Source organism: Herpailurus yagouaroundi, unplaced genomic scaffold (genome assembly GCF_014898765.1).
Source record: "Herpailurus yagouaroundi ecotype Mexico unplaced genomic scaffold, PumYag 182, whole genome shotgun sequence".
Lineage (NCBI taxonomy): Eukaryota > Metazoa > Chordata > Mammalia > Carnivora > Felidae > Herpailurus > Herpailurus yagouaroundi.
The window spans coordinates 50,911,872-50,936,403 of record NW_024412413.1 but is presented as its reverse complement, the minus strand read 5'-3'; the positions used below and the strand labels follow the sequence as shown (position 1 = coordinate 50,936,403).

General features: G+C 43.0%; 1 protein-coding gene and 1 long non-coding RNA gene across 2 annotated transcripts in view; both read right to left on the bottom strand.

The window, feature by feature from the left end:
• The window catches only part of GRIP1 (glutamate receptor interacting protein 1), a 412,883-nt gene that overhangs the window by 88,392 nt on the left and 299,959 nt on the right, over positions 1-24,532 (bottom strand). The window contains exons 8-13 of the mRNA XM_040490428.1: positions 22,376-22,523; positions 20,087-20,256; positions 14,464-14,619; positions 13,634-13,789; positions 3,761-3,947; positions 3,035-3,189 (exon numbers count right to left, since the gene is read on the bottom strand). Coding sequence (XP_040346362.1) covers positions 3,035-3,189; positions 3,761-3,947; positions 13,634-13,789; positions 14,464-14,619; positions 20,087-20,256; positions 22,376-22,523 — 972 coding nt within the window. The remainder of the gene's footprint in view (positions 1-3,034; positions 3,190-3,760; positions 3,948-13,633; positions 13,790-14,463; positions 14,620-20,086; positions 20,257-22,375; positions 22,524-24,532) is intronic.
• LOC121040796 (uncharacterized) lies at positions 9,113-11,196 on the bottom strand. The gene is made up of 2 exons (XR_005795449.1): positions 10,175-11,196; positions 9,113-9,789 (listed from the first exon to the last, which is right to left on the bottom strand). It is a non-coding gene; the product is annotated as an uncharacterized LOC121040796 (long non-coding RNA).

Sequence of the window (24,532 nt, the reverse complement as noted above, 5' to 3'; positions counted from 1 at the left end):
TTTCAACTCCCCAAGATGCTGATCCTTTTACCTTTGCCTGACAGTTCTTACATGAATGTCTCAATAGTTATATTCTCACATCCTTCTCTTCAAACTCACAAGAGGCGGCCATCAACCTTTTTGTCTTAGACTAGTTATCTACCTGTGTTCTAGACAACTTCTCTGCTCATCCCTTTAGGGACCTATATCCATCAATTATCTTTTTTCTCCCTCATTCACTTCAGGCCTCAGACATGTTCAGATCTCTCCAATCTCAACAAAACAAAACAACAAAACAAATAACTCCCCTCTGAACTCCGAATCTTTTATCTTTTACCCCATCTTTTTCTCACCCACAGTGAAATTTCTTACCATTGCCAAATGTTCCACAGGGCAAAACTGATCTTGACTGAGAACCACTGATTAGAGAATAAAATAGAGTGTCCAGTATGTAATTAAATGCTGTAGAAGTTTTCAAACAAGAAGAGGCCACAGTGGCCTCTGTCCTTTTTATCCATTCACTGCATTTTTCTAGTTACCCTCTTTCAAAACCCAGTTCATTGGCAGAAAGCAAGCATAGCCTGCCTGTATTTCTCTGCCCATTCCTCACTCCTCGGCTTTCTGTGGTCTGACTCCTGTCCCCCAACTCCCTGAATATACTCTGCAATGTCTTTTTTTCTGAATTGCCAAATCCAATGGACCTTTCTTGCCTTATATTACTTGAATTCTCTGAAGCCCCTTTATGCTATTGATCATGACCTTGAAGTTCTTGTTTTGGTTTCCAAAATGCTACCTTTTTTGGGTTCTCCTTTCACTTCTCATAATCCACCTACATTATTTCCTTGGCTAGCATCCTTCCCCTTTCCATCTTAGAATTCCTCAGGCAGCATCCCCTCCTTCCTGCCACTCGTTCCTTAGTGGTCTCCTGTATTTCAGTGACTTCACCAGTCACTGACATGGTGGTTCCTCCTCAAGGCTGCTCTCTGGCCCAGATCCCCCATCGGGCACTTCCTTTCATATTCCAGTGGCAACACACATTCAGTAAGTCTATTCTTATCTTTTAGCAGATCTTGCTCTTGTCTAATTGACTCTGAGCTCTTTGAAGATATTAATCCTTTTTATTTTCCCTTTAAATGATCTGAACATAGCACAGTGCCTAGCACTGAGTAACTGGTGCTCGATAGTTGTCTTCTGAACTAAGGAATGGATGTGCTTGTCCCTTTCCCCCTAGAACTGGCAGTGGATTTGCCTAGTCATGTCTAAAATAGAACTTGTTCGGGGTGCCTGGGTGGCTCAGTTGGTTGAGTGACCGACTTCGGCTCAGGTCATGACCTCACGGTTTGTGAGTTAGAGCCCAGCATCGGGCTCTGTGCTGACAGTTCGGAGCCTGGAGCCTGCTTCGGATTCTGTGTCTCCCTCTCTCTCTGCCCCTAACCCACTCGCATAAAACAGAACTTGTTGTTATCCTCAAATTTCCATTCCTCAAGTCTTCCTCTCCCTTAAAGCCATCACTCTTTACTTGATTGCTGACTCTTACACCTCAGGAGTCATCCATGATTTTCCCTTTCTCTCATTTTCCATATCCATTCCATAAACAAGTTCTGCTAGTCCTGCTTCAAGCCACATCTTAAGTTGGCCCCTTCCAATCCTTCTTATTACCCCATCTCCAATTCCAAACGTGATCGTCACCCCCAACTTCCTTATGTTGCAGTGAGAACCCTTTCCGTTGGTTCTCAAATCCATCCATCTTACTAATCTGGCCCATGTCTTTTACGCTGGCTGTTCCTTCTACCTGGAATACCCTCCTCCCAGGACGAAGCTGGCTCCTTCCCAACCTTCAAATCTCTGCTCAAATGTCACTTCCTCAGAGAATCATCCCATGAAAATAGCTCCCCCCAGCCATTCTCTCATCCCCATCCTGTTTTCTTTTCCCCAGAGCACTTATTACTGTCTAAAGTTATATTCATTAACTTAAAAATCAACTTTCTGTAATACTATATGCTTCATGAAGGAAGGAGTTATTTTTTCTTCCATGTCTACTGCTGCATCTCCAGCTGGCCCACAGTAAACACTCAGCAAGCATTTGCTGGGAAGATGCAATCCCTACGTCCAAAGGCATATCTTTACCAGTTGGTAAAGATTGTTGGCTCTATGAAGTGGTATATCACTGTATGAATACTATTTCATTAAATGGAAACTAGCAGCGACCTCTAAAATCCACACACCTGTTAGCTACTGACAAGGATTCCCTTCCCGATCAAACTTAAGTTAGGCTCCTCTGGGTCCTCTTTTCAACGAGGCCTTATCTTTGATTTGCTGAGCCCAGTTTTAGCGAGAATCCTGCTAACTCAGGTTGTTGAGACTCCCCCCCCACCCTGGAATCTACAATCAAATTCCTCATTCCCACCCCCTTGATATCTAATCAAGTTCCTGTTAGTAATTTTTCATTCCATGACTCCCTACCCTCACCTTGCTTGGTGGCCATAAATTCCCACCTGCCCATACTGTCTTTGGGATTGAGTTTAATCTCTCTTCCCTATTCCAACTCTTGATCTCTCTTGAAATAGTCTTGAATAAAGTCTTCCTTGTTTTTAACAAGTGTCCGGTGCAATTTCTTTTTCACACTAGAGAATGAATTATTTACCTGCTGGGCTTGTATAAATCCACCTAATGCGTTTTCATTGTTCCCTACCAAACTTCCACATGTTCTTTGCAGTGGGAAGGGTCAAAGACAGGCTTTTCTCATCCACGTGACAGAAGAATATGGTTTCTTGAGCATATAGGGGAAAATCAGGAAGAATAAAGGCTACGTGATTTTTTAAAATCACCTTTATAGCAGCTAATACTTATTCACTTTGTCACATTTATTTTCATCTGTTCTTATGGTGACATTTTAACGAACAGCACAAAAGTAATGCTCAATACAAAATGACACCCCAAATCTCCTAAACAAAAACATGTTCAGTAGGTAAAAAAAATAGCTCCCCATCTGACACACAATCCATATAATTCACATGCGGTCCACTCCTGACTCTGCAGCTGACTCGCGATTATATGACCATACCTGCAACATCAAACTCGATTTCCAGTGTGACCTTGCTCGTGATTGAAGAGTCTCGGAGGAGCTGGTTGGCTTCCTCAAAGGTGCTGTCTTCAGTTGGAATCCCATTAATGGCTATCACTCTGTCTCCAATCTGTAGCACCCCACATCTATATTTAGAACCACATGTTAGAGACTGTAGCCAGAGTAAGTAATTATCAAGTTGAAGTTGCCAAATCTGTATTGTTTGATCCTTGTGAAATAGCGTAACCATTCGGTCTTGTTCATTCAATGCTGTGGGCATCGTATTAGGTCAACTGCAAGGTCTTGCACTCTTGTGTTTGATGGCTCCAGATGTGAGCCAGGCAATGTTGATGTACCCCAGAGAAGGAACAAATAATTTAAAACTATGGCATTGTTTTAATCTGATCTGAACCAATATATAGTAGTGATGAATGTACAGCTCCCCACAGCAGAGGAATGATTATAATAAAGTTGGAACTTCAGAGATATTTTCCTTTTTAATTAATACAGCCTCCAGTCCCTGCCAGACAACAATCTGCTAGATAAAGGCATCCACGCTCATTTTTCTTCTCAAACCTTATCAAGAACGTAAAATTTTACTGTCGGAACGGAGAGTTCATCACATCCTGCATTTCCTGCATTGAGCCCTGTTCCCTAAGTTATTAGCTATTCAAAGATACCGGGCACAGAAAAGGATGCAGTCAAGGAGTGTCTTACCTCTCGGCTGGGCTGTCAGCTTCAATATAGGAAATCAGAGGTGGCGAAGAGAGCGTCTCCGTGGCAAACACACTGCCCTGCAGTTGGATCCCAAATCCTGTGACGGGATCGGCTGTCAGCACAACTTCTGTGGTTTCTGTGTGAACGACCTGCCCAGCCAGGCCCACTGTGCTCGAGGCTAAAGACACTGGAGGAACAAACACGAAAAACAATGATGTTAGGTTGGAGCAAGCACCAGAGACGCCGGCCTTGCTGACACAGATTATGTCTCTGAAAGAAGGAAAAATTAAAAAAAAACCTCATTGGTAATGGTGGGATATTTTGGTCTCCTTGAAATAAGTTTAGTCAGAGCTGAACCACATAAAGGAGTCTCCTGATGTCTGTCATCTATCAGTCACAACACCAGGGTGGCCCCCATACCAGGGATAGTTGTGGGGGTTGTAGGAAGAGGATGGCCTTGGGACTGGGTATGTCGGTTCTGGTCCTGACTCTACCAGTAGGCAACCAGCTGTGTGACCTTGGGAGGGGCGGAGGCATTGATTTCTTTTCTATCTATGAAAAAAAAAAAAAAAGGGTTCGGCTAACTGGTCTAATGTGTTTTCCACTCTATCCATTTGTGCCTAAGCCTTAAGGTTTTTATAAACAATCTGGTCTGTAGCTTTGAAGAGTCCTGCTCTTGGAATGGCGAGGACGTGTTGGTCGTCAACCTTAATCTAGCATTGGGTTGGCTTGATGGAGTCGTTTAAACTTTCTATTTCTCCTATCCCCAAATTTTGGCTCTTTAGCCTTTGTTCTTTCCCACTGGATCTCTGGCGGGTCATGAAAAGGCCACTCCACTCCCCGATGCCTTTCTCTCATTGATGCCCACTGGGACCTGCGCCTCCTTTGCTTTCTGTGAGCAAGCTCTCTGCAGGGTCCCATGTGGGACTGTCACTTCCTCCAAAAGAGTCTGGCCTCCTTACTGCAATTGACACCTGCTGACACCATATACCTCAGAAACCCCTCCACCCAGAAGCTATTTTCTTTCACTCTCCCTGCAGGGGACAAGGACAGAGAAAGGGTTAGAACCTTCCGTGCTCCACACATGCAGTGCTTTTTACCTTAAACCACTCCTATTTTATTTTATTAAAAAAAATTTTTTTTTAACGTTTATTTATTTTTGAGACAGAGAGAGACAGAGCATGAACGGGGGAGGGGCGGAGAGAGAGGGAGACACAGAATCGGAAGCAGGCTCCAGGCTCTGAGCCATCAGCCCAGAGCCCGACGCAGGGCTCGAACTCCGAACTCCCAGACCGTGAGATCGTGACCTGAGCTGAAGTCGGATGCTTAACCCACTGAGCCACCCAGGCGCCCCAAACCACTCCTATTTTAAAGTTCTGTATTATTTACTTATTTCTGCTTTGTCTCCTCTTCAAACCCATGATGTTCTACTTTTCCTGTTTCCCCCCATTTCCTCACTGACTTCAGACTCGGCTCTTAATTTGCCCCTTCTAGCCTGTCGCTTTTCCATGTCCTCAGTATCTTTGACATCATGGCAATAATTGAACGCCTGGCTTTGTGCTTCTTTGGGTCTCTCAGTGCTGATTATTAGCAATTCCACCCGACTTCAGCTCTCTATCAGCAGAACCCTGTGTTGGACCCCACCATCCTTCAACCTGGAGACCGCTCTGGGATCTTCATATCTGAATCCTCTTTGTTGACCACGCAATCTTAATAGCCATCTCCCCCCCGTCCTTCCGACCTCATTTTCCCTCCTTGATGACCTTCTAGCCCCACTCTCTCTCACCTGTCTTCCAGTCCAGTGGTTTGCAAACTTGTTAGCAACAGCTTCCCCCTGACCCCTCTTCAAATGAAAGCATGTAAGGGATGTCTGTATTTCAGATAAAAACAGAGCTACTGAAGATACTGAGGTAGGAATGGGAGACCCTAGAGGAGGCCTTCCCATCCCTCCTGTGGGAATCTGGGGAATCCAGTTTGAAAGCTACCGTCTTTATGTATTGCCTTTTACTAGCATCGTTTCCCTCCATACTCCCCCTGGATCCCTGGTGACCACTTCAATGATGCAGCCGCTGGAATCAGAGATGCTGAAAGCTCATGACATTTTCTATAGTCTAATACTCAATATTCTTTGGTAATGCCCACTCCACTCCCGTGCTCTTACTAAGTTGCTGATGGGTGCTAGAGAAAGTCACTACACATTCACACAATCCTCTATGGGGCCCTGGAATTTTCTGTTGTGTAATACTTTGGCTCCTTATTTGATTTCTCACGGGATCTGTCTCAAACATTTCCACCATTATAAGGATCAAACTTGACTCCTGACTTCATTTCCTACCAGACTGAAAAGATCCAGCCATTTGACAAGAGTTCCTTAAAAGCATTCTTTTCAACTTCCATTTCTCTGTATCATCTATTCTAACTTCCTTCTTTTTCCCAGGAGGATGTATCCTTCTTTCCATTTCAAGGCTACCTCCTCCTTTCTGGTCCTGTCCATTTCGGCTCCCTGTGATTTTGTGTCATAAATACTTCTCTCTTGCTTTTTCCAACTTTCCTGCTCACTCCCTTAGCTTTCTGACCTCTCCCCATGGGTTTGTACTGATTCTGGGCCTGCTTAAAACTTGGCCTCTCCTTTCACCCTTTACTGAAACTACTCTCACTGATGACTTCCTGACTGCCAAAATCAATGGCCATCTTCTGCTCTAACTACTCTGCAGCAAGTGGCTTGGGAACTATCCTTTTCTTTCTGAAATTGCTCTCTTGGTTTCAGTGAAGGTTCGTTCTTAGTTTCTGACTTTTTTCAGCCCCTCCCAGTTCCTTTGCTTAGTCTACACGGCAAACGTAGACTTCCCTGTGGTTCTCTTCTAAGCCTTCTCTACTCTCCTTTCCCTCATTTACTTCTACTGCTTCTGTAATATGACCTCTGCGCGTATCTTCTCAAATCTACCTCTCCAGTTTCTCTCAAGCTCCAGGGATGAATTTCCTGATGTGGATATCCCATCCACAAGAAGGTCTCACTGACTCCTCGAAACTCAACATTTGAAAAACTGAGTTAGTCACCCTCTCTTTTGCACTCCCCCTACGGTTTCTATGAATGGGACCATCATGCTTATAGGTCCACCAGGCCTGAAATCTCAAAGTAGCCTTTGACTCAGAACATCCCCATCGTCTCAAATTCAATCAAGACAATGGCTAAGTCCTTTCAGGATGACCACTGAAATCTAACTTCTATAAATCCTCTTTTCCCTTCTTATTGTTAACACTTCAGTCCAGGCTTTTATTATTTGTATTTCAGATGTTTAGTTTATTTCAAATACGAGAATATGGATGTTTCTGGTCCTTTCATGCCCAACATTTTCTTTTTTTTTTTTTTTTTAATTTTTTTTTTCAACGTTTTTTATTTATTTTTGGGACAGAGAGAGACAGAGCATGAACGGGGGAGGGGCAGAGAGAGAGGGAGACACAGAATCGGAAACAGGCTCCAGGCTCTGAGCCATCAGCCCAGAGCCCGACGCGGGGCTCGAACTCCCGGACCGCGAGATCGTGTGACCTGGCTGAAGTCGGACACCTAACCGACTGCGCCACCCAGGCGCCCCATGCCCAACATTTTCTACATATCAACTTGCCAGGTTAACTTTGTCTTCATGATGAGGCCCCCAGTGTATCTATTCTCTAAAGTAGGGCCTCATCGTTGCTAATACAGATCAGTATATAGACTTAGAACCATGTCCTTGCCTCTTGTCTTATGCGAACAGCCTCCCAATTGCTGCCAGAGTGGCTTATCTAATGGGCAGAGGTCATCCTCCCATTTAGACCCTTTCAACGCCTCCCTGTTTTCTATAGAACCACCACCCCAGTGCTAACAGAGCTCGTGGGAACCTTCATAAGTTCATGTCCCCTGCCTATCCAGTCTCCTGCCTATCTGCTGCAGCCCTGCTTACATCCCTCCGTCCCTTTAGCTCTTCCCCTGGGCTTTCAATGTCCCTTTCCCTGCTTTCTCCAGGCAGAGTTAGGTACTCCCCGTCTACATCTCCACATTTCTTTTTTTTAAATTTTTTTTCAACGTTTTTTATTTATTTTTGGGACCGAGAGAGACAGAGCATGAACGGGGGAGGGGCAGAGAGAGAGGGAGACACAGAATCGGAAACAGGCTCCAGGCTCTGAGCCATCAGCCCAGAGCCCGACGCGGGGCTCGAACTCACGGACCGCGAGATCGTGACCTGGCTGAGGTCGGACGCTCAACCGACTGCGCCACCCAGGCGCCCCTACATCTCCACATTTCTAATACGTGGTCCTACTTCAGCATTCAGCATCCTTGTTTTTAAAGACTGGAACCCAGATCTTTTCCTCTTTGAGATCCCAATGCCCGGAACATTCAATGAACACTAAATAAAGGAAGAACGAATTGAGTTTTGTGATATTATCCACATTTTTCGTTTTGGAACCAACATTTCATGCAGGTTCTGCTGAGTTAAGGAACTAGAAAGTTGTCCCTCAGGACCCCAATTTTTCCACTATGTAGTTCATCCCAACATTGTAGCTGACATGGCAGAGGAGGATGCGATAGATCGTTTGTCTAGAAGGAAGGAAAATCGACTTCTTCTTAAGAAACATCATCATAATTCTCACAACAAAATTCACATCGATGAGATTAAAGTAGCCTGAAGTAGGGGGTAAAGGTAGCTTCCAACCCTGAGCCTCTTACAGCTGGTGGCCTACAATTCCAAGATCCGACACATGGACTATATTCATTCAGATCACACTTTCTAGTGTGCTTTGTTGATGTCAACTGTACTTTACCTGCTCTCCAGATTACACATTTTGTTCCTGATGGCACAGAACCGCCACCAGGAGTAGTTAGTATGGATCCGGAGAGTTGCATTTCTTTCCAGTCTGTTCTCATAGTAGGCAGGAATATAATATTAGGACATCCCCTATTTGGCAGATTACTTCCATTCTATCTTCTATTACTTCTTACTTCAATAGGAATACTTTCTGTGAATTTTTCTATAGGTTCACATTAATATACACAGTTTTTTCATCAGAGATCTCAGTTTGGTATAGATTTTTGGACAACTTAACTGGAGTTAAAAACCACTTTGGAAACTTTAAGTCAGCTAAATGCCATTTCCACTGAGAGGATTAAGAAGAAATGGGTCAATCATAATAGGAGGAATAGATTAGGCTAGATATAGTAAAGATCTTCTTGAAGGAGAGACTTGCTGTGTTCTTGCAACAGTTAGAGAAGATAGTTCAGAAACGGACTTCTCTAGAAGGTTTTGAAAATAGATCTAAGTGCTCACTGTGGGCACCATTAAATTTGTAAGCGCCATCTGGAGTCAAGTTGAGACAATAGAAATTATTAGGACCTTTAATTTAGGATTAGAATTATGTTAAATATTGGTTTTATAATTATAAAAGTTTACAATGTATCTAATAAATGTAGGATTATATTACATAATCTAGGATTTTATAATTAACTCTGAAAGTCCTTTGATACACTGAAGTGTTCTTTGAAACAGTAAAATTTCATTTGGAGTCGTACGTACTGATTACTCACACAAATTAAAGTCTTGCAAATTATAACCAGACATGAAAAAGATAAACGGTAGACTTAAAGATGACGAGCCAGAAGAAGAAAAGCAACCAATATTACTCAGAGGAAAAAAAGATGAGCTTGATTATCCTGCTTCATTAATGTGGCCAACCATTCACAAAGGCGAATTAGTATGAATTATAATGCCGTAATTTAAAAATTTGTATGATGAATTCTCTCTCCGGTAGTAGAGACTCCTGCAAGGTCCTGGCTCTGAACTGAAGTGCGCCCATTTCTTCTACTCACAGGAGAGGAAGGAAAGGACTAAATAAATCACTGACATGCTGTGAACACTGCTAAATGGTGTGGGCCCCACGGTTGTGTTCACGATCCGCATCTGCTCTGTCCTGCTCCTGTTCACGTTTGGAGGGTTCTGTTCGCAACCCTTCAGGTTTGCAGGAAATGACCCTGTGGTTTTTGTCAATTCTTGTCTTTTCTAGTGTAAGGAAGGGAGGAAAACCAGAAACAACTTGTTAGCTTCTAAAGCTTAAAAATCTGCCTTCTTAGAAGGCTGTGAGGTTAACTGTCAGATAGGAAAAGCATTTAAAAAGTATAGGGAGCAATGGATTGCAAAGGTTTATCCGTATATGGTGTTCACCATTATTTGATCCTGTAACCCAAGACCTCTGTGTCACTCAAGTATTTCCCCTTACAGTCGGCCTGCTGGGGATCCAGCCCACTGTGCACCGTGTGATCCAGTTCAGGCGCACGGTGTGGGTGTCCAACAGCTCCCTTCTCCAGATGGGGGTCAGCTCGTGGGGCGGGCAGCTCTTAGGCTGTTCCCTGAAGGGCTCCCTGCATGCTCACTTATAAAAGCTCACCATTAGCTGCCTTTGTCCTCCGATCTTTTTTCAGTGGTTGGTGGCAGGGACAAAACTTGTTAGGTTTTTTCATTCTCTTCAACTCTTTTCCATGTTGGCCTCCCTAGTAGTACACGGTGATGGCAAAAGAGGCAAAGACTATTCTGGGAATGTCATCTAACTTCTACGCTTGGCTGCAATTCAGGTGGACTGAGAACAGGCAGAGCCTACACTGGCTGTGTGTGCAGAAGCAGGAAGCAGGGGGAAGGAACCGGGTCTGCTGCTCAGTCATGCTGCCATCACAGGGGGATGACGGGGTTCTGGGAAGAGCCTTAGCCTCTGAGGCAGAAAAAGGGACAGCCCAGGCTGTGGGGCAAAGGTCAGTAAGATTCCAGAAGAGCTGACAAGAGGGTTCCCTCTGTGACACAGCTCTGCAATCCTTCCAGGGCTTTGTGACACTCCTCCCAGCCTGGTGCTGGGGATACTCATCCTTCTCCCTGTGAAACAAACACGGCACTTTCCTGCTTTAATTCTTGTAACATGGTGTTACAGACTTCCTGTATTCGCCCCTCCGGTCAATGATACAGAATCTTTCAATATTTATGAGACGACTTCAATTCTTTTCTGGCATGTCCTTTTGTACCAGAAACATATGTGAGAATTTTTTTCTGTTTTGTAGGCTCTGGCCTCACCTCATCACCAGTACAGCGAAGAGACTTTTTATCGTATTTGTTGTGACTTTGCCATGATTCATCGTCCATACAAATGGCCTGGTTGCCATGGAAACGTAAGTATTAGCAAGGGGACAGCAAAAGGTGGCACAGAATAAAGACATAAATAAAGTGGTGGAAATAAACCATGGTATAGTGAGAGCATAATAAAACTTTTATTATCAGTTCTTTGGGAAAACCCTTACATCGAATGTGACCATACCAGAAGCAGAGAGAGAGAGAGAGAGAGAGAGAGAGAGAGAGAGAAGAGAAACTTAAGAAAAACAAAAAAACAAAAACAGCAATTACTTTTTTCTGGCTTTGGAATGCTATCATCATCACAATATAAAATGTGTGATCTCCTGAGACACTTTCATAAACATTCTGGTAGGTATACGGTCAGTGGTGCCCTGGTGGCCGATGCCTCCGAAAAACACAAATAGCTTGCAATTTCTGGAGTCACGCGTCTGTTTCTACTATGTTGGAGAATAACTTTCTGATTCAAAAGAGAATTTGAGTTGATTATGGGGATCAGTGACAGCGTGATCTCAGCTTTGTTTCCTACTGTAAAATTCAAGCTATGTAAATATCAACCCGAGATAGCCAAGCATATTATCACTCATTTGGAGTCACTGATGCCTTTAGTCAACAGAGTGAGTCTTACCTAACAAATGTGTAGCCATTCAAGCAGAAGTACAAACATTAATGAATTCATTTTAATTGCTCTTCCCTGATGAGGGCGGTTAGGCTGTTGCTGTCGGTGAGGGACGCGGCACCCAAAGGCATTACTTGTAAAAAATTTCATATACAAAAATCCACCACAAGCCCTGATGGCATTGCATGGAAGACCCAGAACCTATGTATTATGCCAAAGTAGTCACTGTGAAAAATGCCTAAAGTTGGGAACAGTGTCAACAGATTTTCACACATGGCAATTTAGATTCAAGGCATACTAACTAACACTTCAACTATTCAAATGGCTAACAATTAAATAGTGTTTACCATTTACCAGGTGTTGTTCTAGCGTATGTATATAATATATATAGTATTTATTGTATATAGCATATTGTATATAGTATATAATTGAGAAAATTATATACATAACACATACATAAACTATGTGTATAATATGTATATACATATAGGTACATGTATTAACACATATTATTGTATGTATGTATATATGTATTTTTAAGTTTATTTATTTCTGAAGGAAAGAGACACAGAGTGCAAGTGGGGGAAGGGCAAAGAGAGAAGCAGACACAGAATCTGAAGCAGGCTCCAGGCTCTGAGCTGTCAGCACAGAGCCTGACACAGGGCTCGAACCCATGAATCATGAGATCATGACCTGAGCCGAAGTCGGATGCTTAACTGACTGAGCCACCCAGGCGCCCCAATATATATAATTTTAAAATAATACGCATAATATGTACTTAATAATATATATTCTCCTCACAGAGTGTATTTCTTGTCCCATATGTCCCTTTTGGTGGTGTGAATATATATATTCTTTCATATAATCTTCCCAATTACCCAATGAAGTAAGTAATTAATCCCTGTTTTGTAGCTAAGGAGGCCGAGGCATAGAGAACTTAGGTGCCTTGCTCAAGGTCCTACAGCAATGATGCTGGGATGAGAGCACGGGCAGCCTGGTTCCCACATCTATGCTTATAACCACTTCACTCTACTGCCTTCAAATAGTTTCTTCCAAGACTGAATAATTTACTTTCGTGTCAGCTGAGAAAGATCTGAGACTCCAGAAGCCGTTTATTCTCATTTTACCTAAACTCAACCTTCCTTCTATTTTCCTATTTTTAAATTTACTGTCCTGCACATATACTAAAGATGAAAAAACCCCCTTATATTTGAAGGGATATGCAAGGCAAAATCATGACTATACCACGGTGTGACCCTATCTTTTGCAGTGGTTTTCTTTGTAAGGAAACCTTCAGCTTCCTGTAACATGAAGAGACCATTTCCCAGGGTGGGTGGTGGCTGGTCTCCGTGATGGTGGCATGGTGGGTCCTCTTGTGAAGATGAATCTCTGACAAACAAGCTGAAAAGCCAATAGGTCCAAACATCCCTTCTCCTAACATTCTCTTCACTTCCAGCCTTGAAGAGTCTGGGTTTTATTTTACTTAGGTAACTTAAGGGTGTTCCTTATTTTATTTTTATGGTAAGTGCAGGAAGAGACCCCACCTTCTTTGAGTTTCTCTATAGGAATCACAACTACAGCCACCAAAGGGGACATATAGGACAGGAAATACTCCCACCTCTCTAGACTATGATTCGATCTGGTTGGAAAGAGAAGTGATTACATGTTATAATCATATTAAACAGATGCATGGGGTTCTTTCTTATATTTATCAGGAGGGAGACATAGTTTTCAAACCATTGATTTGGAGTGAGTAAGGAACTGAGAACAAATGTTTCATGTCCAAAGTCACCCAGAATATAAGGAAGGAGTCTTGAAGGGGAAAAAAAAATCACCTCTTTGGTTACCGTATCAGATCCAAAGAGCAAGAAAAGAAATTTCAAACAAAAAGTTGTCGGCAAAGATAGTACAAACTAACTAATTCAGTCTGAAATTGTTCTGGGCAATCAGTATCATGTAGATACTAGATAGCATTTCAGGGACCTCTGGCATAGAGCTGGGAGCCCCTTAGCATCCACCTGATCATTTAGGCACCAGAAAACACTCTTCCCACAGACTCCGACCAGCCCGCCTATCTTCTCCAGCCCATGAGACAACGGTGACTGTTTCACTTACGTGAGCTTTTGAAGTCTTTCTTTTTCAGTCTCCTCCTCATCATGGTCCCGCGAGGGCTAGTGGAGTAGAGGCTTCGAGGTAAAGTCCCCATGTTCAGGGAACTCAGGCTGTATGCACTCATGGAGGTAGGAGAGAAGGGTGAAGACACCAAAGCTGCTGTAAGAGAGTGGAGACTTGGCACAGAGCATTCTCAGGTGGGGTGTGAGCCTGCTACCCTTGCCAGCCAGGGACAACCCCGAGAGACACACACGGCAGCAATGGCTAGTCAGTGCCCCGACCGGGCAGAGACCAGGTCTCAGAAGCCACGGAGACGGCACTGTAGAATCTCAAAGTTACAAGAGCCCACCGCTGCCTGAGGGGCAGCACGATCCTCCTGAGCACAATGCAACCCAGAGGGAGGCTCTATGAATTTTGCTCTAGACACACACAGAGATAAACATGAAACCGCGTTTCTGCGTAAACAACAACTCCGTGCATCCAGTACAGACACGCATCGTTCATAGATCTTTTCGGACGTGAATTTCACAGTGGTTCCAAGCACACAAGGAAGTTCTGAGCACATCGTATTCTATATCATATTTTGGACTGTTAATTTCCGGACCACATATAAAGCATTAGGAACATTTACATCCTTCTCTAATGACAAATGCTTTCTGATTGGGGGGGAGGGCGGGAGGGGAAGAGACTCAGAAAGATGTCAGAAACGATAAGTTGCTATTACAAAAAAAAGCACATAGCACCCATGAAGCCAAATATGGTATGAATCAGATGAGGAAGAGGCAGAATATAATTTTCACAAAAGACCAGGAGGAGAAAGTCTGGAACATTACGAGGGCTGTTGGGAGGAGGCGCCTTTGGGGCTGGCAGGGCCTGAGCTCTGCAACGGTCGGGGTGGGACGCATTAGGGTATTGGTAGGTGTGAAGGCTGCAGTGGTCGCTGGCCCAGGAATCCCACGCAAGTTGCCTGTCGCTCCTCTGAATTTTCACTGCCCACATGAGGTGATGATGACAAATAAGAACAAACAAACAAAGAACCAAAAACAAAACAAAACAAAAGAAAAAGTAACTGAACTGTACAAATAAAAAGTGTAACAAAAAAATGAAAGCTGCTTGCAAAGAAAAAGAAAATATACTGGCTTTGCCCTTTCTCAGTGGTCAGCAGAACAGATGATTAACATCACGAATGGAAGCCTTCCATCTTCCCAAGAATAATGCATGTCGTTCGCCAGCCCATTTTTTCTTCTTTTAAAATGACTATTGAATCAATTTCTAATCTCCCCCTGCGCTTCACAGACCAGATTAAAAACATTTTTTTTTTTAAACTTAAAAGTCAACGCCATAAAGATCTATGGCACGTGATTAGTAATTAAAGATTTGCACATCTTGGTCAGTTAGTAGCACTTGTTTTGAGAAAAAGAATAGAAGGAACAATAATAAATCATGCTGGCTCATGATTCAAGTGCTTTACCAGTCACATATCACAATTTACTGTTCTGACATTTTAATTACAGTCTGATCCATCACTTGGACTTGATTTTTCTCAAAAAAAAAAACCCACTCTTAATCATCTATCAATATCAGAATCATATTTGTATCCTAATAAGTAAAGGTCTCAATAGATTTTATGCTTTTTTGTACCTTTGAAAAAAGATATGTTTACATTTGAAAGAAACAGTTAATTCTCAAAAGATTTCACATGTTCTTATATTTTCTTAAGATGCCACATTTTAGTAAAGCTATTTCAAAATTTTTGTGTCCCCTTTATTGAAAAAAATGTGTAGTGCGTTTCCATTCTAATTTCAATATTATTTAGACTTTTTTCTACCAGGTGTTCTGAAAGATGAGCAAGGTCATGTTCATTACTATGTCCGATCCGAAGTTTTTCACTGAACAAGAGTGAAACATAACAAATGAACTCATACCTCCTTTTAGTATCATGATTCTAATGTGAGGTGCCTTACATGTGAGTTATTTGATGGTATTTATTCATGCAGAGAATCAAATGCTCCGTAAGTATTTAAAGGAAGCTCATTTAGACAAGGGCTTAAGTTGTACCGTCTGTGATGTCAGCATCATTGGCCACTTCACAGCCTTTCTGGGGTAAGGCTACCCGTGGAACCAGAGCCCCAGCAATGAAAGAGCGCTGTGGGCTGAGGCGGGCCTGGGTTTCAGTTCTGGCTCCAGCCCTTCCTCTCTATAGGACCGTGGCTAGTTACTCAGCCTCCCTTAGCCTCAGTTTCCCCACATGTCAAATGGAGACCACGAAAGCATCGCCCCCGCAGGACCACCGTGAGAATTATGCCCACGGGTCTATATGCAAGGTGCTTGCACGGTGCCGGTACACTCGATAAAAACAGATGAACTCTTACGGATAATATTGATCCTGACTACTTTCGCTCTACTTGCCAACAAATAAAGTATCTTTTGAAGGAAATACGTATCTCTCACTCAACAAATCTCACTCACTGGACACTTAGGTTGAGAGAGTATCACTTGCATAGCCACCATAATTCTACAGCCCTAGGTGGCCCAGCCGGTTCCTTCTGTGCCGCTGCTGTTTCTGGTTTGGGTTCCATCTGCCTCTCCACCATTCTAGTTCCAAGCCACCACCTCCTCTACCTAACCTCTGCAACACCTACAGACTTGGCTCCCCACTTCATCAACTGCATAGTTACCTCCCAGTATCTGTACGACCTGGTAATCCTTTAAATATATAAGGTGGATCATGTCACTCCCATTTAAGCTACTTCAATGGGGTACAATTACAAAGAGAATCAAATGTGACCCTTACTTATCTCTGCGGGCTTATCCCCTATCACTCTCCCTATCATTGACTGTTTCAGCCACCATTGGTCTTACTGCCGTTCTTAGAACAAGCCAGGTTGCTTTCCTGCCTCAGGGCATTTGCCCTTGCCATTCTTTCCGCCTCGTGTATTCTTCTCCCAGTTGACTGCGTGATTGCAGTCGGTTGACTCCTTCTTCTCCTTCGGGTCTCAGCTAAGGGGCTGCCACCTCCTCAGAGTTGTTCTGACCACCCCCCAGCCCAGGCTGAATATGCCCGACTCCATGCTACCCCATTAGTATTTTATGTTCTTCATAGTACTTATTCACTTAGTCTGAAGTGGCTTTATTTATTTAACATATTTTAAATATTTGCCTCTCTATACTGCAATTCCACGAGGATGGGAATCTACTTTGTCTCCCTCACTAGATGTCTTGTAGCACCTAGAATAGTGCCTAGTCCATAATGACTGATGAATCAATGAATGCATAAGTGAATAGGAATCAGCCAGAGTGTGCATGTCTACACTGCGGCAGCATTTCCCTCGTGATAAAGAGTGTTGCAGGGGAAGTTCCTAATGGGTTATCTTTCCCCATCCTCATTCTCTTTTGGGGAGTGTAAGATGACTTTTTACCAAGATGCAATCATTGCTGGGTCTGGCTCATTGACCCCAACAGCCACTCCGATGTCCTTTTTTACAAAGTACGGTCTGCGTTTCAAATGAGGGCAGGGTATAGTGAATGGACTTTAGAGATCCACACTCTCTGACCCAGTTCGTTAAGGACTTTGGACATCACCGGGCATATTTAAGGATGGTAGCACCCAGTTAAGTTTGGGAGTCTGATTCAAGAATCCCTGCTTTCAGCCCACCCGCACTACACTGCCTCCTGCGGGCGTTCCGAGATTTGATACAGATACATAAACGGCAAGTTAAAATAGAATACTTTTTACATCTTCCATGATGACATCACTGTTGGAGTCTTAAGAAGTATCTGACGTGGAGGGTCCTTTGGTTTGTTCTCTCTTCTAACTGTACCCTCTTGCCCTGTCTGGGATGTCTGAGGGGCATAGGCAACAGCTGCTTTTGTGGTTGCTCCTGGAACTCAAAAATGGAAGGTCTTCCAGGCCTTGACTCTATTGAGCCTTGCGATTCTGTTCCCATTTTCTCTTTCAAAGTCTCATGAACTTCAATCATGATTCTGTCTCCCAAATACCCTCAGTAGGAACAATGTCTAATCTTATTGAGAGCTCATACTTGTAAGCACTTTTAACGCTATTTAAAAAAATTTTTTTTAATATTTATTTACTTTTGAAAGAGAAAGAGAGACAGAGCTTGAGTGGGGGAGGGGCAGAGAGCGAAGGAGACACAGAATCCGAAGCAGCCTCCAGGCTCTGAGCTGTCAGCACAGAGCCCGACGCGGGGCTTGAACCCACAGACCGTGAGATCATGACCTGAGCCGAAGTTGGACGCTTAACTGTCTGAGCTACCCAGGTGCCCCATTAATGCTATTTACCAGCAAAAGGCACAGTTAATCTCTTTTTTTCCTAGCTGATGTGCCCGTTTCTTTATTTCTCTGAAAACACTATGGTGGATGCTTTCTTGTGAAACAAAATGTGGGAAATATATTTCCATCTACCCGAGGGATCAGGCTTCCTGAAAAGATGGCCAGAACTCTCTTGTGGAAAAAGGGAAAAACTATGTAAAACCACCCTACCACAGAAAAAAACATAAGTTTGAGAATTACAAACAACATAATTTGGGGGGGCATTCCCCCCTATTCTTAACTGTGATTTAATTATGTTTAGGAGCTAATACTTTTGCCTTCTTGGAAATGCAAGTCTGATTTTAATGTAAACTGTAGGGAGATGCCTGTAGGCTAGAGAAGAAAGATGATGAGCAACTTTCAGCCAAAGTAGATGATGGGGTCAGAAATGGAAGCTTGAATTATTTAAATTACCAGCCCCGACCCTGCACCCCTCTGAAAAGTCACAATGACAACAGGGCTTCCATATTAAAAAAAAAATAATTTGTTCTTGGTCTTCATGCATTTTAGTATTCCTCTCAAATTGTCTTGACAGGTAAAAATATTTAATATTTCACGAGTTGGAAACTATTTGGACTATTTATGATTTATATACAGGGCAAATAAAAAGGGGAAAATGAGGTTGCTGAAGATAATGACATTTTGCAAGGGTCTGCTCCATATTTCTGATTCACCGATAGCAGGATTTACCAAGCCAAATCTCATGCTGAGAAAGCGCCACACAGTGTATATCCTTATACCTCCTGTGCTCCAAATCCAGTGACGGCTTCAGATTAATTTAGAAGAAACTGAGTTTGAGAAATCTCTCCCCTCTGCCAGGGTGTCCCAAGGGGTCTCCTGACCGGAGCGGTGTGCATTCCCATGACCTGTACCTCCTGGAGCCCCTTCCCACTTCTAGGCAAATGAGGCAGACTTTCTTTTCATAACCTGCCTATACTGCATCACTTCTCGGCTCCATTGTGTAAAATTAAAATCTGATAAAGGTAATGCTGTACTAGAGATTTTCATTAGCTCCAGGGCTGTCTAAGCTCCATTTAATTAAAAAAGGTTGCATCCAGCTGACTCATTCAGTATGAAAATTAACCGGTCCCTCTGTTTTTTCTTCAAACTGTGGAAAAGCACGGTGTCTTTCAGAAGGTGGGAGACACATAATACAAATGATCTCTTGACAAACAAAATTTCAATTCCGGAGAAAATTGTTCTCTTTCTCTAAACATACAAAAAAAAAAGTGCTCTTCTCCATTAGGGCCCCCTGACAGCACTAGTGAAGCTTCAAGGGATCGATTTCAGGGAATAAAAAAGGGGGGCACTTGACTTAAGGGAAAGGAGAGAGGAGTTGGAACAAAGAACCCCCTTGAAGAGTCTTTCTTCAATGTGATTTTGGGCTCCAAGTCCTTTCTCTTGTACTGGGTTTTGTTTAAAGATGCTTAGGTGGATGGTGTACAAACACTTAGCAAATGTACCCGTGAGCTTCAGACAGTGAAAATGCAGGTCCCCTCAGCTGACACTTGTTACTGAATAAAAGCAGTCAAATATTCTGACGCGCCCAGGAAAGATATTTCATCATAAAGGTCGTTCCTTTATGGAAGGGCTACGGAAAAAGCTATTCTGGCAAACAGACAAACTGTGGAGAAAGTCAACCTTGCACACAACTGTTTTCTCCTCCCCAAATTTGAAGCGTCTGCCGTTAATACCCATTTTATAATTATTTTTAAAAAGTGAGAATTTTATAATTTGCCTTCACCGTCCTTGAGGTAGAGTGGACATTCACTCTGCGTAACAGGAAGTCAAATTATTCCTCTTCTCTTCACAATCACTTTGCAACAAAGCCTTCTTCTTCTTCTTCTTCTTCTTTTTTTTTTTTTTTTAAATATCAAATAGCACAAGCCTGAAAATTCTATTTCAAACAATGTTTCTTTCCTCAATTTTGAGGTTTCAAATAAATTACATTTGGCTCAGGAACAAGGATCTGGGAGACGAGGGAAAGTAAACAAAAGATAACCCGCTGCTCTGAAAGAAATGATAAAGCCAGAATTAGCCTCTGTGTCTTTCTGCTTCTAATTCTGGGAGAGAAGCAGTAACTGTAAAAGCAAGATAAAGAGATTTATCCAGATGGATCCTTCTCACCATGCTCAGGTCCCTTCAGGGCCAGGCGGGTCTGATGATGGGGAAGAATCTCCAGCTTGACCTGGTCAGTGGTGTTGGCCAGGAACTGGGTGGCTTCTGCCAATGTACAGTACTCCATGCTGGTTCCGTCGATGGACAGGATGTGATCTCCCACGTGAAGAGCGCCACATCTACGGAAAGGAGAAATACTCAGTGCGATGAGTGCTCTCGTCTTTGGAACATGACGTTCATGTCCTTCGCAGTCTTAACATTTCACGCGGTTTGCATTTACTTAAAAAAGGAAAACTCTGGGGGCGCCTGGGTGGCGCAGTCGGTTAAGCGTCCGACTTCAGCCAGGTCACGATCTCGCGGTCTGTGAGTTCGAGCCCCGCGTCGGGCTCTGGGCTGATGGCTCAGAGCCTGGAGCCTGTTTCCGATTCTGTGTCTCCCTCTCTCTCTGCCCCTCCCCCGTTCATGCTCTGTCTCTCTCTGTCCCCAAAATAAATAAACGTTGAAAAAAAAATTTTTTTTAATAAAAAAAAAGGAAAACTCTGAGTGTTATAGGAAACACCATCTGTCAAATGTGAAGCACCTTGCGTATGAAGAGGAATGTGGGAGATACAGAAAAACTCAAGGAAATGTTCTCTTGTGCCTCTTAAGAAATCGTATTATTTCAGGGTGGTGGTGCCAGAAGTTGAAGGGAAGTGTGTGGGAGGGAAGAGAGGAACAGGAACATTTGTCCCCTTGACTTTCTTCCGTGATTTTTCCTTGTTGGTTTGTGTATCTATAAATATGAGCTGGTCAATGTTCAGGATGTCAAGATGTGACTCACATAACTGGAACAGGATCATTTACAACTAGTTTATGTGTGAATGGGAATAACTCGGGGAGATTCAGCTAATGCTTTTTTCAGAACTCTCTCACACAAGCTGCCAAATCACCAGTTCTTTACTACTGTATTGTATTTTGTTATTTTCGAGTTAAACATCGATTAGTACAAAAGCTCTTGATGGCGATGGAAATTATGCAGGAGTCAAAAGAGCCATAAAGGAGGCCTGTGTGGTGAGTGAAGGGAAAGCGGGGGCTAGAGCTACACCTTGCTGAACTCAAGAGACTGGCTACTGCATGAGTTGAGAAAAGCAAACACAGCAGTCAGCATCCCGACGTACCAGTCAAGTGGACAGCTCCTTAAACTGGTTACCCCCTGCGGAACGGGAAAAAAAAAAACAGAGGGAGAAAATTAAAGCATCCTGCACCATTGAACTGGAGAACACCCCTGGATCAATGGCTGTCACTGTTAAAGGGCTGAATGTAGGGTAAGACCACAGTGGAGCTGTAGACTGACCAAGACAGGGGTTGCTGTGGGTTACTGCGTCTGAGTTGGAGGTTTCCCAGGTAAGGCGAGGGCATATGAAAAAGAGGCTGGGAACCTGCAAGGGAGGCTGGGCCTTTTGGAGTACGTCTAGAGACTTCCACAGTGAAAACAGTCTACTTCTCAAGACAAAAAAGCATTTCAACTCATCCCTTCTGTCTAAAAATAAAAGTTCAAGTGGAAACACTTAAAGAGCTTCAGCTGTGAAGGTGGGGGGGAGTTCCTATCAGGAGCTGTGAAATAACTTATTAGGGGGTGAGGTAGTCTTTCTTCCCCCCCTTCTCACCTTGTAAGTCTAAAATATTAATTCGCAAAAAGAACTCAGGAAAAAGGGCTTTTGTTTTTATTGTGTCATAGGAATGAATGATGTTTTCAGGGGCCCTTGAAGATTGTGAAACCCTAAGATTAACATTCCGTGACAGCATAAGACTTCTCTTTAAAGACTGCATTATTTCAAAAATATTGTTTTACTTATTTAAGAAAAAAGGAATAAGATTTTATGGTGGCAAGATTTAACTGTTAACAGTTCACGAAAACCCATGACTTCTCTAAATGGAGCACACAAAAGATATACTTAGCTACCTTACAGCAAAACCAATCTATCACCCTAGAACATGGTAGGGAAACTTGTTCAGTTGCTTGACTTCCTTTTTTTCCTATTGCTAAAGGCCACACCAAACGTCTGGATGAGGCAACATAACATCTGGGGTGGCTGACAGGTGGGTTGATTTTTAAGCCCTAGAACCGTAACTTGTTTTCTTGATGAAACTTGTATAGATGGGCAGAAGAGCTCTTTTTAAAATCAGATATGTACGTATGTGAAGGCATGTGTATATGTGTATGTATTACATGTGTGTATATGCGTGTGGAAATACATGTAGATATCTATTTTAACACTCATGCAGTTTTGAAACGTAGGCACTTTCTACAACACTCACCTGTCCGCAATACTTGCAGATTTGATTTTGTCTATGACAATGACCTGTTTGTTACAGCACATCGAGGTAGTCAGGGCAACCCCAAGGCTGGCACCAGGAGTTTTGGCAACTTCAACTAGCAGTGGCCCGGACGCTGTTGCCACAGAATCTATGGAAGAACAAATATCAGAAAACAAAACAAAACAAAACAAAACAAAACAAAACAAAACAAAACAGAAACCCAATAAGCAAACACAGACACATGAGAAATGTGGAGAGTGTTCAGTCTGATGTTGGTCTGGTAATGTTAGCCCTGAAACTTACATTTCCCTCCAGGTAACATGACCCCTGCCAGCGGTAACTTCTTAGGGCATGTTTTAGGACACGTTTTAGGCATGTTCTATGCAGCTTGCGTATCTAGTAATATGTGCACAGATTTATCTCTTCAATTAAAATTTAAGCTTCACATCACTGGGGATAATGTTTTGTGTATCTTTATGCCCTCTTTATCACTTGGCACAGTGCCTGGCAAAACTAGGTTTCTCAGTAACAGTTTTAAAAATTAATGAATTCAAACATCTCAGCATCTACTGTGGATGGATGGATGGATGGATGGATGGATGGGAGAGAAGGATGAAGAGATGATGTCTCTAAATAGCCAAATACTGGGGATGCATACACTAAGTTGACTTTGTAAATCTTTTGGATCTTTCTTTATCCCGGACCTGATCTAGGGTCACCTCACCCTCAGGAGTGACTTTACACCGCACATGCTTTACTTTTGGCTTGGAACACTCTTTATTCCTTCAACTCCTACTTGGGGACTCCGTGTAAACATCAATTCTTCTGAGAAGCCTCTCCTGACTCACGATTTGGGAGATCACTTTCTCACGTGCTCCTATAGCCTGCTAGATGCCTTCAGTTGTGGCACACGCCTCACTGTTTCATAGTGGCCAGTGTGGGTTACATGCTTCTGTCCTTTGCCAGACTGCAAGCTTGCTGGGAAGGCAGAGATGACATCTTATTGATTGCACCCTCCTCAGTGCCTGGCATAATGACCGGCACATAGGAGGTGTGCAATAAATAGTTGCCAGGCCTCGTTACCCCTGTTTTAGTTGTCCTTCCTTCACTAGGGGAGACGATTCTGCTTCCTTCTCAACTCTGATAGTCAAAGTTCTGTGGCTAAGGCAAACGCACATAATCTGGTGCCTCCAGCTTCACCCCCTGAGGTCTGCTGTCCTCCCTTTCCTTGAGCATGCTCCCTAGCAAGGTTGACCCTCATGTGGGCTCTGGTCCAGCAGGGCCTTTTCTCCCATTATCTTTATAGAACTCCAAAAGGACTTAATTAATTAATTAGGGATCGTTTGGCATATTACATTAGTTTCAGGTGAACAATGTAAGGATTTGATATTCGTATACACAGTGAAATGATCACCCCAAGAATAGAAGGAATAATTTTAGAAGGACTAATTTCCAAAATCACTTCCCACAGACTCGGCTGGATTTTAATAGATAGCTTTGGGAGGTGACGATCACAGATATTCTTCCACTTTTTTTTCCATGTCGAATAAATTTCCTTGGCTTAACAAATGAAAGTAATAAATTTTCTCCGTTACTTACAACTTAATCTCTTACGAATGACAGAAGCTGAGAGTTGTTCCTTGGTATCCCACACTCCCTTCTTTCTTCAGTAATAAGCTTTCCAAGTTTTAGCTGAGCAAATGTCCTGCCCAGCTAAGGACATTTCCTGGCCTCCTTTGCTGGGAGGTGCAGCCATGTGACCTCATACCAGCCAATGGGAAGTGAGCCCTTCTGAATGTGCTCTTCAAAATGATGGTTGTGCTTTCCTGTAGCTCATTTCCTCCTTGTTGCTGTTGCGGTGTGGGCCCAGAACTGGTGACCCATCTTCAACCATGTAGACAAGAGCAGGAAGCCACACAGAGGAAGCTTAGGTTTCTGAAACCCTATATCCAGAGATTGGAGATCTCCCGATAAATAACCTTCTATCATATTGAAGCTAATATTTTAAGTTTGGGTCTTTGTTAAAAGCTAAATCTGGATCCTGATAGGGCTTTTCACTGGAGTCTATCCCTCCAATGTACCTTTCTTGAATTCTAAGGGGCAGCTATTTCTAACTAGGTATTTGCAGGTGTAAATTTTTAACAAAACCATAATCAA